The 13,304-nt window shown below is 46.5% G+C and overlaps 1 protein-coding gene across 1 annotated transcript in view; it reads right to left on the bottom strand.

Moving 5' to 3' along the window:
- The window catches only part of ADAMTS9 (ADAM metallopeptidase with thrombospondin type 1 motif 9), an 83,511-nt gene that overhangs the window by 30,488 nt on the left and 39,719 nt on the right, over positions 1–13,304 (bottom strand). The window contains 8 exon segments of the mRNA XM_029958263.1: positions 6,271–6,447; positions 7,037–7,198; positions 7,850–8,134; positions 8,328–8,495; positions 8,641–8,745; positions 10,522–10,641; positions 11,515–11,679; positions 12,782–12,946. Of these exon segments, the coding sequence (XP_029814123.1) occupies positions 6,271–6,447; positions 7,037–7,198; positions 7,850–8,134; positions 8,328–8,495; positions 8,641–8,745; positions 10,522–10,641; positions 11,515–11,679; positions 12,782–12,946 (1,347 nt within the window).

Here is a 13,304-nt window from a genome sequence, read left to right as displayed (position 1 = left end):
CCTTGAAAAGTGTGTTACTGTTCCAAAGTGTCTCCTGCAGCCTAACACACACTGTGATTCCTGCACTCAGAGCCAGTGCTTTGGGAGACAAATGTTCCCAGCAATTGCCATTTTAAGTATTGCTTTATTTCTCCTGGGTGTGAGCGTGTGCAGAGGTGCAGGTATAGGAGGTCTGCAGGCCTTATGGAGCCAGAGCCACAGATGGGCCACCCACGACATAGAGACTGAAACCAGGCATTGCTGAACAGCAGCTCCACCACTTTGAGTTCAAGCCATGCACAGCCTAGAAAATGACCATTTAGCTGAGAAAACGTGTAAGAGGAGGTGTAAAAAGGCACAGAGGCACACCAAGTGCAGCCAAACAGCCACTGCAGTTCTTTGGGAGGAGAGAAGCATTTTACAGTGTTAGGACAGAAGCATGGTAAGAAACATCAGTGAATACTAATGGAAGAGAAGATTTTGAAGAAAATAACCTTCCTGAGTCTAACCACTGGCCCAGCACGTCTGTCCTGGCAGTAGCAACAGGAGAGGCTAACGAAGGAGAGCAGATGAGATTCTCTGCAGCTCATTTCCCAGCATTTAGTCACTGGACTGGGGAGGTTAGAGAGGACACTGCTACCCAATCCTTTTACTTCTCCATCAGACTAAAAGACCCTCGATTTAATCACCAGGTCAGGTGATGAGGGCTGCAAGGGCCAATAGGGGCTTTCAAGGGAGGAGTTTGGATTGCAACAGCTGAGCTTTAAGTTGCAGGAAATCAGTCCTTGGAAGGGTGGATCCAGAAAAATCACTACAGGGCTGGCGCAGTGTTAAGCAGAGGGTGGTCCCTCATCTGCAGGTTAGCAGACAGAATTCCATGGTTGTTTTCCTGCTCATGGAGCATCAACACTCGCAAACAGGAGACAGAAAACTGAAAGAAAAAGTACACCTATATAGTTCTCCTTTTTTAAGGAGAAAGAGAAGTATCAATGAAAGATGGTGATGGCAGACAAAAAGTAAAAATGGAAAGGAAAATAAAAATGGGAGATTTTAGGGCAGCAAGAGAGAAATAAAGGGATGTTCCCCTACCAGGCAGCTGGGTACCACTGGCTTTACCCACCTGTGATTGGCTTGGAGCCATCAGCTGTGGGTCTGAGCCTTAACAGGAACAGCAGGCACTGAGCTGAGGAAAGAGATGCATGAGCCTCAAAGGAGCAACAGGCAAACACTTCACACAAAAAACCCAACTGCATTTACCCTCTGGGACAAGCTCTGAGAAGGGCACAAGGCAGCAAATTGGTGAATTCCCAGTTATGGGATGTGCAGTTTTGGAGGTTGGCTGAAGCTGGGCACTGGTGGTGGGATGCTCTGGATGAGTGTCACACTGCAGGGAGTACAAGAAAGGGTCTGGTTTGCTTTTATAAACAAAAACAGAGAGGGCTGCACTGTCAAAGGCCTATTTTTGACTAGGGAACCAAAGCAGACAACTTCTTGCCTTTCATCAGCACAGTGAACCGGCAGTCCCTGGAGTCAGTCAGTCTGCGAGATCCTAGAGGGAGGCAGCCAGGAACCCAAGAGGGACAACAGCCTTGGTGGGCCAGCCTAAGCACACAGTAAACAGCTCTGAGACAGAGACAGCTTCAGACAGATGTCTGGGGATATCCATGGGCTACCAACCTCTCATTTTGGTCAGGATCAGCTTTATTAAATCTGTTTCTACTCGCTTTCTGAAGGCATGCAAGTCACCCACTGCATCCCTCTGCCGGGGTTATGGGTGCTGGGGCTATATGTGCAGCCGTCTCTGCTGCAGCAACATTTGTGCTTCCCCTACAGGCTCCCAGGGTAGGACTGTTTTTATTAGTTTTGTGATAATACCTGGCACTACAGAGAAATACAGACTTGCTGCTGCAGTCTTGGAGCCCAAACCTTCATCGTATGAATGAAGGACAGAAAAAGCAATATGAATCACTGAGTGACTGGAGAGTTTAGTGTGCCTATCACTTCATTTTCAAGGATGGCTTTGTTATTGCAAAACATGTGTAAAGAATCACACAGCAGCTTAGTAGTGCTGCTGTCACAGCAAATTCATTTTCTGCAGGAGAGAGGAAGACAACAGCAGAGTTATATACACTTGCAACCAAATCTGTCCCTGGTTATCACTTCTGTCTTAGCAAGAGCTGACATTCTGCCTGCTAAGAACATTATCAGAATAACGACACGGAGAATATTGCTGTTGAACAGCCTATTTCCATCCAGCTGCATGGGGAAGGCATTTTGTAAACAACATGTTGGGGCTTTGACACAATTAAATACAAATAACCTGAAGTTTCCACTGACACCAATGTTAAGATTAAAATTCCTGAGTGCCAGCTGCCTGAAACAGATGTTGGCCAGGCAGTTCTCCCACTTCCCACCCAGCTCAGAGACCCTTTGCTGCTACCATGTCTCTGAGTGCAGCCAAAGAGCCCTGCAAAGCCATCAATGCCACCAGCTTCCTGCCAAGGGGATACAGCAATGCTGTCCTAGCCCAAACCTGAATTCACATCCACAACAGAGTCTGGAGCTTAGCCAGCTAATATTCTAATTATTTTACACTAAGCTTCCAATTCTTCATTAGAGCAAAAGGCCCTCAAAGACTATGATACCAGCACCTCTGCCTATGGGAGAAGCTGGAAAGGACACACTGCTGTTCTGCAGGCAGTCAGAGCTACACAACCATCACATCAGCAGCTCAAACTTTAGATACTCAAGAGTGACAACTACTTGAAAAGAAAAATCAGACTACTTTTAAAATTATAATACTTTTTAGGAAAACAAACCAATCTAAAATCCCACCCACCTGTTTTACACAGTTCAAAGTCAAATGATCACTGTCCCAGCACGGTGAAGCCCAAATGAGTCACCCAACTGAACCAGGGTGCTGTGAGATATAATTGTTTTACCTTTTCTGTGCCCATTTCCTAACTCAGAAAGAATGAGAAACCCACACCAAGTTAATTCAGCATTATTCATAAATTGTATCAGGATACAGTTGGATATTAAGGTAAACTTAGAATTTCAGAGATTATTGCAAGGAACAAATCTGCTCCAAGAGAAGTGTTTTAAGTGATATGGGTATATTTTACATATGTGATATATATATATATATACAGGTATATATGTTAAAAACCAGACTTGGGTTTTAAGTGAAGTGATGGGCAATTCTCTCTTTGAACATCTCCCTCATTCTGGAGAACATGGCAAGATTTCCTCTCGATATTCGAGAGCGTGTATGGAGATCTGTGTTCATACCATAAGGCATTCAGAGGAGAAAAAACACTCTCTATTCTGGTGACAATCTGTGCATGTTTTCTAAAGCATGGTTTTAATAAAAAGGTCAGTTCTATCACATGGTGTACAATTCTGTAGTGTGTAAATACATGTTCTTAAGGAAGCAAGGAAATAAAAGTGTCACCTCCTCTTAGTCCTCTTTGAACATACATTATAATGACATGACATCTCACCAGTCTCCTTTTATAAAATTATCATTTAAACACACAATCTGTTTATCCATTTAATTATCTCTTCCAAACCTGGATTTAACCAGCCAGATAAAAATTACTTGTTTACTGTATAAAATCCCAGTGGAATTCTGCCCAAGGACTGTGGGTTGGACTCTTCAGACTCTCTCTGCTTTAATTTGTATGTATTTTATAGTACTAATTTCACTGAAAAGTGAGTAAAGCCAGTCAGATGCTTGTGAGAAATTAGTTATCCAAACTTCGTAATTCATACGATTTTAACTGTGTTTAATTGTTGAAAATAACAATTTCTGTTGGAGAACAAAGCAAGTAAAAGAAAAGCCAGTAAAAAATGGAACGTTGCAGTACCATTTCAGAAAATTTAGCAAAAGTTACCAAAACTAAGTATATGATCTTAATTTAGCAAAAGACTCAAGAAATCATTATACAAATTCATTGTTCATTACATTCTACTTGTCTTTAATTTTCACTGTTCAACATTAACATTAGACATCGTAAAGGTATGCAACATTTATATAAAATTAAATAACAATATTGGAAAAATAAATACACTTTTACATAAATACATAAATCCATACTGCTGAAAAGTTTCAGCTAATACTATACTCTTGTTTCAAAAGTGACCAAGAAAATATGGTAGTGACACTCCATCTCAACAGATGAAGTATGTACAGCTACAGGATGATGTTTGCAACCAATGGCAGAGCTAAAGCAAATCCAGGTGACACCACACTAAAGGAAAAAAGTTTGGCCGTTACTACCTACAGTAGTAGCACGAGGTAGACATACACATGGAGTGTTCTGCTGGAGGGACACGAAGCCCTGTGGACCCTATAGATGCTTCTCAGTCTTCAGACAGCTCTGGGGTCCCCTAGGTCAGAGCCCAGGGACACCTCGGTAAATAAGACTGGAAAATCAAGTCACTTTGTGGCAGCAATCAGGGCTCAGCCCTGCAGCACCTTCCCATGTGGAGGCCAAGGGCTGTGAGCCCTGTGGGCAGCTGGGAAGAGGTACCACAGGCAGGACAGGATGTCCCTGCCCTCCACCTGTCTGCCTGACACCCCACCCGCTCCCAGGAGAGCGAGGAAGGACAACCCACCGAGGTTAGTATGACTGAGTCAAGGGAATTTTTTCCTGGGTGAAAAGAAAACAACTCAAAACCAAGCTAGAGGACTGCACCCTGCCTCTCCAACAGCGAGGAGCAGGCACAGACCTGGAGCCTGCTCCTGAAACAGCTGTGAAGAGGCTGAGTGACATCAGAATGCCACACAACTCTGTCCACACCTTTGGTTCTTGCAAATGGTCCAGCACAGGTAGCCAAGGTTGGCAGCACCTCCCAGCTGGTAAATCCTGCAGAGCAGCCAGTGCACACGTCGCCAGCCCTGCTTACCTCCCCTCGCTCATGGGTAGCACCAGCCAGATCGGCGGACAAGGGACACATTAGCACCTCAAATGAAATATTTCATAGCACTGTTGCTTGTACTGGTGAAGCACCGGATAAACACCAGTTCAGCAGTTTTATGGCTATTGCAGAACTCACTGAGGTATGATAAAAATACAGAGGAGGATACTGAAGGCATCCATGTCACTGAAAGCACCCGCAGAATGAGAGGTGGTTTTGGCAAGATGACTTTTCAAACTGTGACAATTAAGGAAGTCCAATACATTACAAACAGGTCTCTTTTTGATTTTCCTATAAAGTGCTTTTGAGTCAGATTATTTTTTTTAAACTTCTTCAAATGTTTTTATAACAACATACACAATAAAGATTGACATTTGTTTAAAGGCCACTCCAAAAGAGACAGGTCTGTGGTTTCCAGCGCTCCAGAAGCACCCCAAGTGGCACATGCCTTGGTGCAGGGCTCAGAGCAGAGGGTGCTGCTCTGGGCAGGGAGAATTTCAAAGCTGTGGCACCCAAAATAGCACCCCAACCCTGCAGTTCAGGGCTGCTCGGCCCTCATAAGAGCATCTCTGTAGCAGAGTCCTCCAGCAGCAAAGGAGCAGTATAAGACACCTCTGCTCCAAACACTATTTTGTTATTGGAAAACTCCCAGGGTTTTAAGCCTTCTAGCACCTTGCTGATCCTTTGCTGACTTAATGATAGAGCAGCAGCTGGAGATCAGGCTAGACAATCACTCTCCAGAACCAGAGCGATGCACAAGGACAGCTTAGAGGTGCCTTTGCACTGTACATCACACTCATATTATATACACAGGAACAGAAATTAGAGCACGGGTGTGAATGCACACGTGTTTCTACATAGGTCTATGTGTGGGCAGGTAGGGACTTGCACACACATCTGTACACACTTGTACACGGCTGGGAATTGATGCAATTTAGTACATTCTACCCAGTCATCTTGCTTTTGGCAGAGAACACGCGACTGGTAAACCAGTAGGTGCACAGTGCAGTATTACCATTAAAGAGCAGAACAATTTAACTTCAATGGCAATGTACTGCTTGAATGCCAGGTTTAAATTCATATGCAAAGAACTCAGAACCAAGAGTCACAATGCACAGCGTTTGCACAGTGTAATAAAATGGACAAAGGTGGCTACTTAGCGGAAAGTGCCTTTTAAATTAAAAGACTTGAGCTCCTCTAATGTAAGCTCTTCCTGAACAGGTGTTATTCTGAATATATTGTCAATAATCCTCTTTAAGTGCAGTTTTAAGACATGAAGCATTAGCACCTTGGTTCGAAGCAAATTAAATCTGTTGTTACGGGATATCCACAAAACGGTTCACAAAGAGAAAGAGTTTATGGTCGTACCGAGCTCCAAGGACCAGCGCTCCAGGCAGCATCTCTAGGACAGTCCTGCACATTGCACTGCTCTCTGTCCGGTGGCTTGTCAAGGATTTCACAGCTCAGATCCGTAAACCTTTCTCCATTGGGGCGCTGGCACACCACCAGCCGCGTTCTTGTCCCTCCCCCGCATGGCTTCGTGCACTGGAAGTCAGCAGAGGACAGAGCAATCACTGTCAGGGCAGCAAAAATACTGCTGACCAGCTGCTCGAAGCATTAGCACCTCAGAAGCCCAGTGGTTGTTTCTGTTCCCAACGAACCCACTCCAGCCAAATCCCCCCCAAATGCCATGTGACACTCAGAAGGGGTATCAGCTGCTTCAGCTTCTCTCTTCCTGAAACTGTTCATGCTCCACCATGATCCTGCCAGACCCAACAAGATACTGGATGTTTACATCTCCAATTGCTCATCTCAGATGAATTTTCAGAAGGGAGCAGTGTTTTTATTAAAAAGAGAGGCCTTATGTTAAACTAGGCTTCTCTTCAAAAAAAATAAAAATCTCCATCTTTGTAGAATTTGCTTTTGCTTGGGAGGAAAATTTTCCCATGACAAATGGAAAGGAGAACAACACCAAGCAGTTGCTAGGGCTCACTCATTTATCAGAGGCTGCCTTTCAAGTTCCAATCTTTCTAATAAATGTCACCACAATATCCCTCTCTTCTTCCATTTTTCAGCTGCCCGCTAATGAAAGTCATCCCCTGTGCTGGGAGCCCAGGATGGATGGTGCACTCACCTCTCCCCAGTTGCCATAAGCCCACTGCGGACAGGGGCCAGATTCGCATGATCTCTGCTCCATGGGTTTGCTTTTCTCATCGCAGTTATTTGCAGTGTATCCGTTTTCATCCTGGCACACCACGACCCGCCGCTGGAACCCCCCCGCACATGTGCTAGAGCACTGCAAGACACAATTGCCCACGGCATCGTTGAGTCCAGGAATAAGTGTGCATTCCCAGCTCCTTCCCAGTGCCTTGCACCGTGGGAATGCACCGCTAGAAATTTAATACAGCTAACAGGTATTATTAAACTTCAAACCCCAGCTATTATTAATAGCAGTGCAATGACTTAGGTGCTGACTAAGCAAAGAAAGTAAACACCAGCCTAGTTTTAAGCAGGTGAGTAATCCCCACTGACTTTAATGCAGTGTTTGACATCCCATTTGTCCTTAATTCCCTTTAGGGACTTCCATGCTAAAGCACTGCATACTGGTTGGAGTGAGAGGAACTGGTATTGAGGCTCTGCTGTGCTTTGGCAACAACTCTGCACAGCTGTAAACATCCCGGGAGACGGCCAAGAAGCAGAGGTTGGCCTTTGCCTCATGGAAAATGATGCTTTCAGCTTTCTGCCTAGAGAGCCTTGGAGATATGAGGTGTGAGAGGCTGAGAGGTGAAGACTGAGCGCTACTGCAACACTTGCTTCTGTGAGCAGAGAGCGGGAGAAGGGTCCCTCTTTTCCCTGCACGGTGACTAGAAGGAAAGACCGGACTAGTCCAGAAAGAAAACCAAAACCAAACAGCAAAACCCAGCAGTAAGAAAACCAGGGCACTTACAGCACCCCAGGGGCCAATCCTCCACTGATTGCCTCCCGGTATATGCGCACGGTTTCGGTTCGGGCTGCCCCCAGGGTGCACTTTCAGGCGATGATCCGGATAGAGGAAAGGGTGGATGGGCCTGCCGTAGTCATGGCTGTTTGGATGACAAGGAGACATGGAGCAGTCTTGCTCGGTGGCAGGGAGGTCGTCTGGGTCACACTCACTCCTATCCACCAGCTGGTCACTGTAATTGACGCAGATCACTTGTCGCGTTGCCTTACCTTGACCACAAGTCACCGAGCACTGTGTTACAGTGGGAAAAGGAGACAATCACATTTCCAGCTTTGAAAACCAGAAAGACAGCTATTGCTAACAACAATCAGCAGAAAACCTTAATATCCTCACTTATAAAAGCGCAAGTGTGACAGATTAATGAAGCACATTTCCAGCAGTGAGGTCTATAAGGCTGTCCTGCAAGAGACAGCGTGATGCTTACAGAGCTCCACTCCAAGGCTTTCCACTGCCCACATGGTGTCACGGTGCACATTTCTGTGGCTGATGGCTTTGGAAGGTGGAAACAAGCTGACTCGTCGGCCACGGAGCCCTGGTCATCCCGACAGCTGACGTATCTCATCCGAGTACCCTTCCCACATGTTGCAGAGCACTAGGGAAGAGCAACAAGCACTCTGCTAGGCAGTTTCCTGATATACATTGCAAGGACTTTGGAATGAAAAGTTGCTTAAACACACTTAAAAATATCATATTGTCTACTGTAAAATAATCCTGAAAGTATTATGACACGTGCTTACCGGTGTCCAGGATCCAAATCTCCACTGTGTCCTGTGAACGCCTGATATGGATCTCTTGGCTTCGGGACTATTTGGATGGGGAGGACATACAGCTATTTCACAGTCCTGTGCAGGAAATAAATGAGGGAAAACTGGGAAATAAAGAATTTGCAGATGTTTTGCTTAAACCACCTCCTCTTCAATGTAATTATGAATAACATGCAATATCTTGAAACTCTGGGACCTGCATGCCTGTGTGGAGGCAGGCTTCCTCCTTGCATCCTCTTGGTGAATCAGCAAAACTCAGTATCAACATCCCAAGGCCTTTATATGCAGAACCCTCCGTGGACTTTTGACTTATTAGGAATTCTACATCAGGGATCCCCATAACCATGTGCCATCTCCACGCATTAAAACCAGATGTTTTTGAGGCAAAAGATGAAAGTTCATTAAGAGTTCTGGTATGAACACACATCTGCAAAGCAGCAACTTTATCTCCCTTCAAAGCTCCCTTCCTTCAGCACAAGACCTGCAGCCCACACAATAAAGGTTATGCTGCTGATTGCAGCCCTTTGATTCCCTGCAGCCCACCAGACCGCCTATATCCATGTGCTGATCTTCACCACACACCAAGCATGTGAGGGGTTGGGGACAGGCATGTCATTCTGCACAGTCTTGGTACAGCGCCTCACAGGAGGGCTCTGGTCCTGTCTGGGCCTCCTGGGAGGTCTGGTGACAGAAATGATGAATAGCCATGACTTTACTCCATGAGTAGTCCTTGCCAAAAAGGAAATTAATACTGATTGTCCCCGCGAGGGAGAGCGCGGCTCCTGACAAATGGCATACATGATTTCTGGATGGTTGGGATTTCACTGACACTGGAGACATGCATGCCAAATGATGGCTGATGACAAGTGGGTTTGTTACCCCTTGACTGTAGTGCAATTGGTCTCCATACATGGGAAAAACAGCCCTTTCCCAAATGTTGTGGCCTCAGTTAAACTCTGCGAGGTCACGCAGGACTGAAGCTGGGCAGGGCATCAGCACTACAACTCTCCTATGACAGGCAGACAGTAATGTTCTGTTTTATTCAACTCCTTCAGACACCTTGGACACATCCTCTGCTTGAAAGGGGAATTCATATGTTTGCTTCCAAGTACACAGCATGGAAAGCCTCTTCAGCAAATTTGCAACTTGTACAACATTTCTCAATTTATCTAGCCAGGGAGGATGTCCCCGGAATTGTAGCTGCCACAAACACTACCATGTCACATGCAGCAGGCAAGAAATTATATCCCCTCACCATCATTTGTATCACACAGCAACAGTCCTGCAGCCACGTGAGCCCAGACTGCAGCCAGGCATCCTCAACTCCATGCAAGTCAAAGGAGGTGTCTGCTGTGTCTGAGAGGCCAGTGAATACTGACTCAACCTTATGGTCTCTGGTTGTTTTCCCATATTCATCCACTGTGGCTTCTTTGGCTCGTGAGCTCCTAGAGACCAGCTTTAGCTCTGCATCTGAACAGCCCCTCTCACATCCCATCCTATGGCTAGAGCTCCGTGGACATAAACCATAAGCAAAGGTAATTAATCTTCACCCTCTGAAGTCCTGATGCCCTCATAACAAGTTGTCCATTGCCTTTTTGGCAATTTGGTGCATCAAGCACACATGGAGAGAGTCTGGATGGGAAATCCCTGATTATGGCTTCTCTGCCCCACTTCTACCAAAGCAGGGTGCTGTGCTACACCTTTCCAACAGCCATGTAGCAGACCAAAGCACTGCCCTGCATGGGCTGGTGTTCAGGGCAAGGCTTTGCTGCAGAAAGGTGTCCCCTGACACTACAGCCTGGATGCCTCCATATGCATGCTGGCAAAAGATGGAGACAGGGAAGCAGGATTTACCTGGGTATCTGTTGGCCTGGTTGCAGCGTTACACTCATTATCATCCACCACTGACACGTAGGTGCCCACAACACACTTCACTGCTCTCATCTGGTAGCCTTGGCCACAAGTCACTGTGCACTGGGAGAGGAAAGACGGGAGAAAAAAGTGCTGGGTCTGAGTAGCTGCTTCATTTAGAAAGTATTAATCAGTCCAGTCTGTATTTAGGCATGCAGCAAGAGCAGCAAAAATAAAACACAGCTTCCTTTCTGGTTTCTCTCCACTTCATGCATTTCAGCTTTAAATTAGGTCAAAGTTTTAACTCACTGCGCCCACCAGTGCCTCACACGCTTCACTTGCTTCCTTGGGAATGAAGGTGTGAGCATTGAAATGATTTACTTTGCTGCACACATTAGAATCAGAGTCTGGGGTAGAACTTGCATGATATCTCTCTTTAAAACTGGTTGTTCAGCCCCATGGTAGCACGAGCAGCTAATGAATAATTTTGCTGATGGGAAATATGTCTGACTGGGACAACTGGTCTGGGTTTGCTGCTGTTTTTTTAAGTCAAGAGCTAACAGCTTCGTGGAAAAGCAGATGCCAGAACACTCTGGGAGAAATGAGCATTTTCTGTATTTTAACAGAAAAAAACCCCTCACCAACCCAGAAACTGGAAAACATTAAAATCAACAAAAGTTATTCAATGGGGGCAGCTTTTCTGTGAAAATTAGGCCATGTATTTATATGCCTAAATATGGATTTAGGAGCGTAACCTTGGAAACCCCTTTTTTGAAAATCACGGCCAATTTAGTATGACAGAGATTAAATTTAGCACAAAGGGCAGGTACTGTTATTGCTGCCTATCCGCTGAACCCAAGCGACCAGAGGGCTGCTTTGGTGTGCAAATCAATTAGCACAGTTATGCTGCTGAATTTGGATGAAAGGGCAGCGCCCAGCCTCAGCCACCCTCGCCCAGGTCCCACTGGCTCGGAGCCCCACGGGGCTCTGCAGTACCTGGCCCCACGGCCCCACTTGCCACGATGCACACTCCTGCTGCTGGCACGTCTGCACCGACTCCGGCTTCGTCTCGGGATCGCAAAACCTGTCATTTAATCGATCTTCTCCAAACTGGCACCAGGTCTGGCGGTGCTTGTGCCCTTTTCCACAGGTGACCAAACACTGCAAAGAGAAAAGTGCAAGCTCAGGTGGTGCCAGGGACGCGCAGCCAGCTCAGCACCTGCCCTGGCACTGAAAAATAAACCTGGAGACCCACTGCAACCACTGCTTAAAAAAGAAGTGGTGCCAAGAGGCAATTCTTTAGCTAACAGTAACAACGTCCTGGAAGACAGGCAAGTGTCTTGCAATGAGAGAGGATTGCTCTGAGGAGCTGGTCTGGAGCAGAGGCTGGAGCATGGAGCACAGCCAGGCTGAGACCCCTCAGCACGGGCAGAGTGAGCCCACAAAGACTCTTGTCTTCCAGCAGCTGTGAGACACAGGGTAAAGGCACAGCACTGTCCTGTGGGGTTTTAGCTGTGCACAATGGGGTGACAAAGGCTTCTGAAAAACTTGCTCAGCTCTGGGTGTGTATGTTAAGGGTCTTGACTTCTGCGGGCTGCAACAGCCTCTTCTACTACCCTGGAGTGGCTTGGCCTGCCAGCAGCTTGACTCAGGAGACAGATGTTTTGCAGAGAACAATCCCTGTTCTACTTAATTGGTTTCATTATGTCCTAAAAGAATACAATTCACAGAAACAAGAGCAATTTGGCCACAAAGGTGACAAGCAGCCTTTGAAGACTGTTCTCCAGCATCCCCAGTCCTGCTGCAGGAAAATGCCTATCAAGACACAGTTTTGTTGCATTGCAAAGGACGCCAGCAGCAGCAGAAGAGGTAACAAACAGCAGGGAGAGGCTGAGCAAGACATCAGTAGGGTGAAATCCTGCCCTCCAGTGACAGCCAGAGCTGCCAGGGCTTTTGAGGACAATCTCAAGGGAAAACGAGGGCAGAAGGTATTTTTCTTCCCAATGTTATAGAGGAACTGTGGAAAAACTAGGGAGAAATTACTGCAGGATTGGAGAGGAATTAACTCCCTGGTAGCTTTGCAGGGAGGCAAGTGACCAGTGGCAACAAGGCCAGTAACTTTGCTGCCTGTCTGAAGCCTCACTGTGCACAGGCTCAGAGAGACCTTCTGCAAGAGGCACAAACAAATCACAGGGGACGAGCACGGACGGAGATATCCCTTTGATCTCTCTGCAGCCCCTCAGGGTGGAGGACCGGCACCCACCTCGGACCAGTCTCCAGTTTTCCACTGGGGGCAGGAGAAGTCGCTGCACCGCTGCACCGTCAGCTTCTCCTGCTGACTGCACTTGCTGTCGTCCAGGACGTCGTTGTAGGTGTTCACGCACATGGCTCGGCGCCGCCGCGTGCCCCCGCCGCAGCTCTTGGAGCACTGCGAAGGACAGACAACGACTAAGTATTTTCTGCCACTCTACTGCTGTTGCCTTTCTCCCTCCTCACAGCCAGGACTGCAGAGCGACTGCAGAAAACCTCCGGAAGAACAATTTGTACTTTAAGTAACAGGTTTTTACTTTATGTATTCCTTTAAAAAGCCAATCTTGCTAAAGCTTAATAAAATGTCACGGCAATGCATTTCACAAATTTATTTCAGGTTATAACCCCATTATTACTTTTACAAGTGTTGCCTTTCAGTTCTCCTAAATAGCTGCTGCTCATTCTCATTTTAGGAGAGATTAACTCTCTCTGACCAGCCAGCCCCCCTTCACCATGCCCTCCCTGGAAAGCCCCAG

Source organism: Manacus vitellinus, unplaced genomic scaffold, assembly GCF_001715985.3.
Source record: "Manacus vitellinus isolate BGI_N305 unplaced genomic scaffold, ASM171598v3 scaffold_14_pilon, whole genome shotgun sequence".
Classification (NCBI taxonomy): domain Eukaryota; kingdom Metazoa; phylum Chordata; class Aves; order Passeriformes; family Pipridae; genus Manacus; species Manacus vitellinus.
Note: the sequence above shows the minus strand (reverse complement) of the source record. Positions and strands in the feature narration are given on the sequence as shown.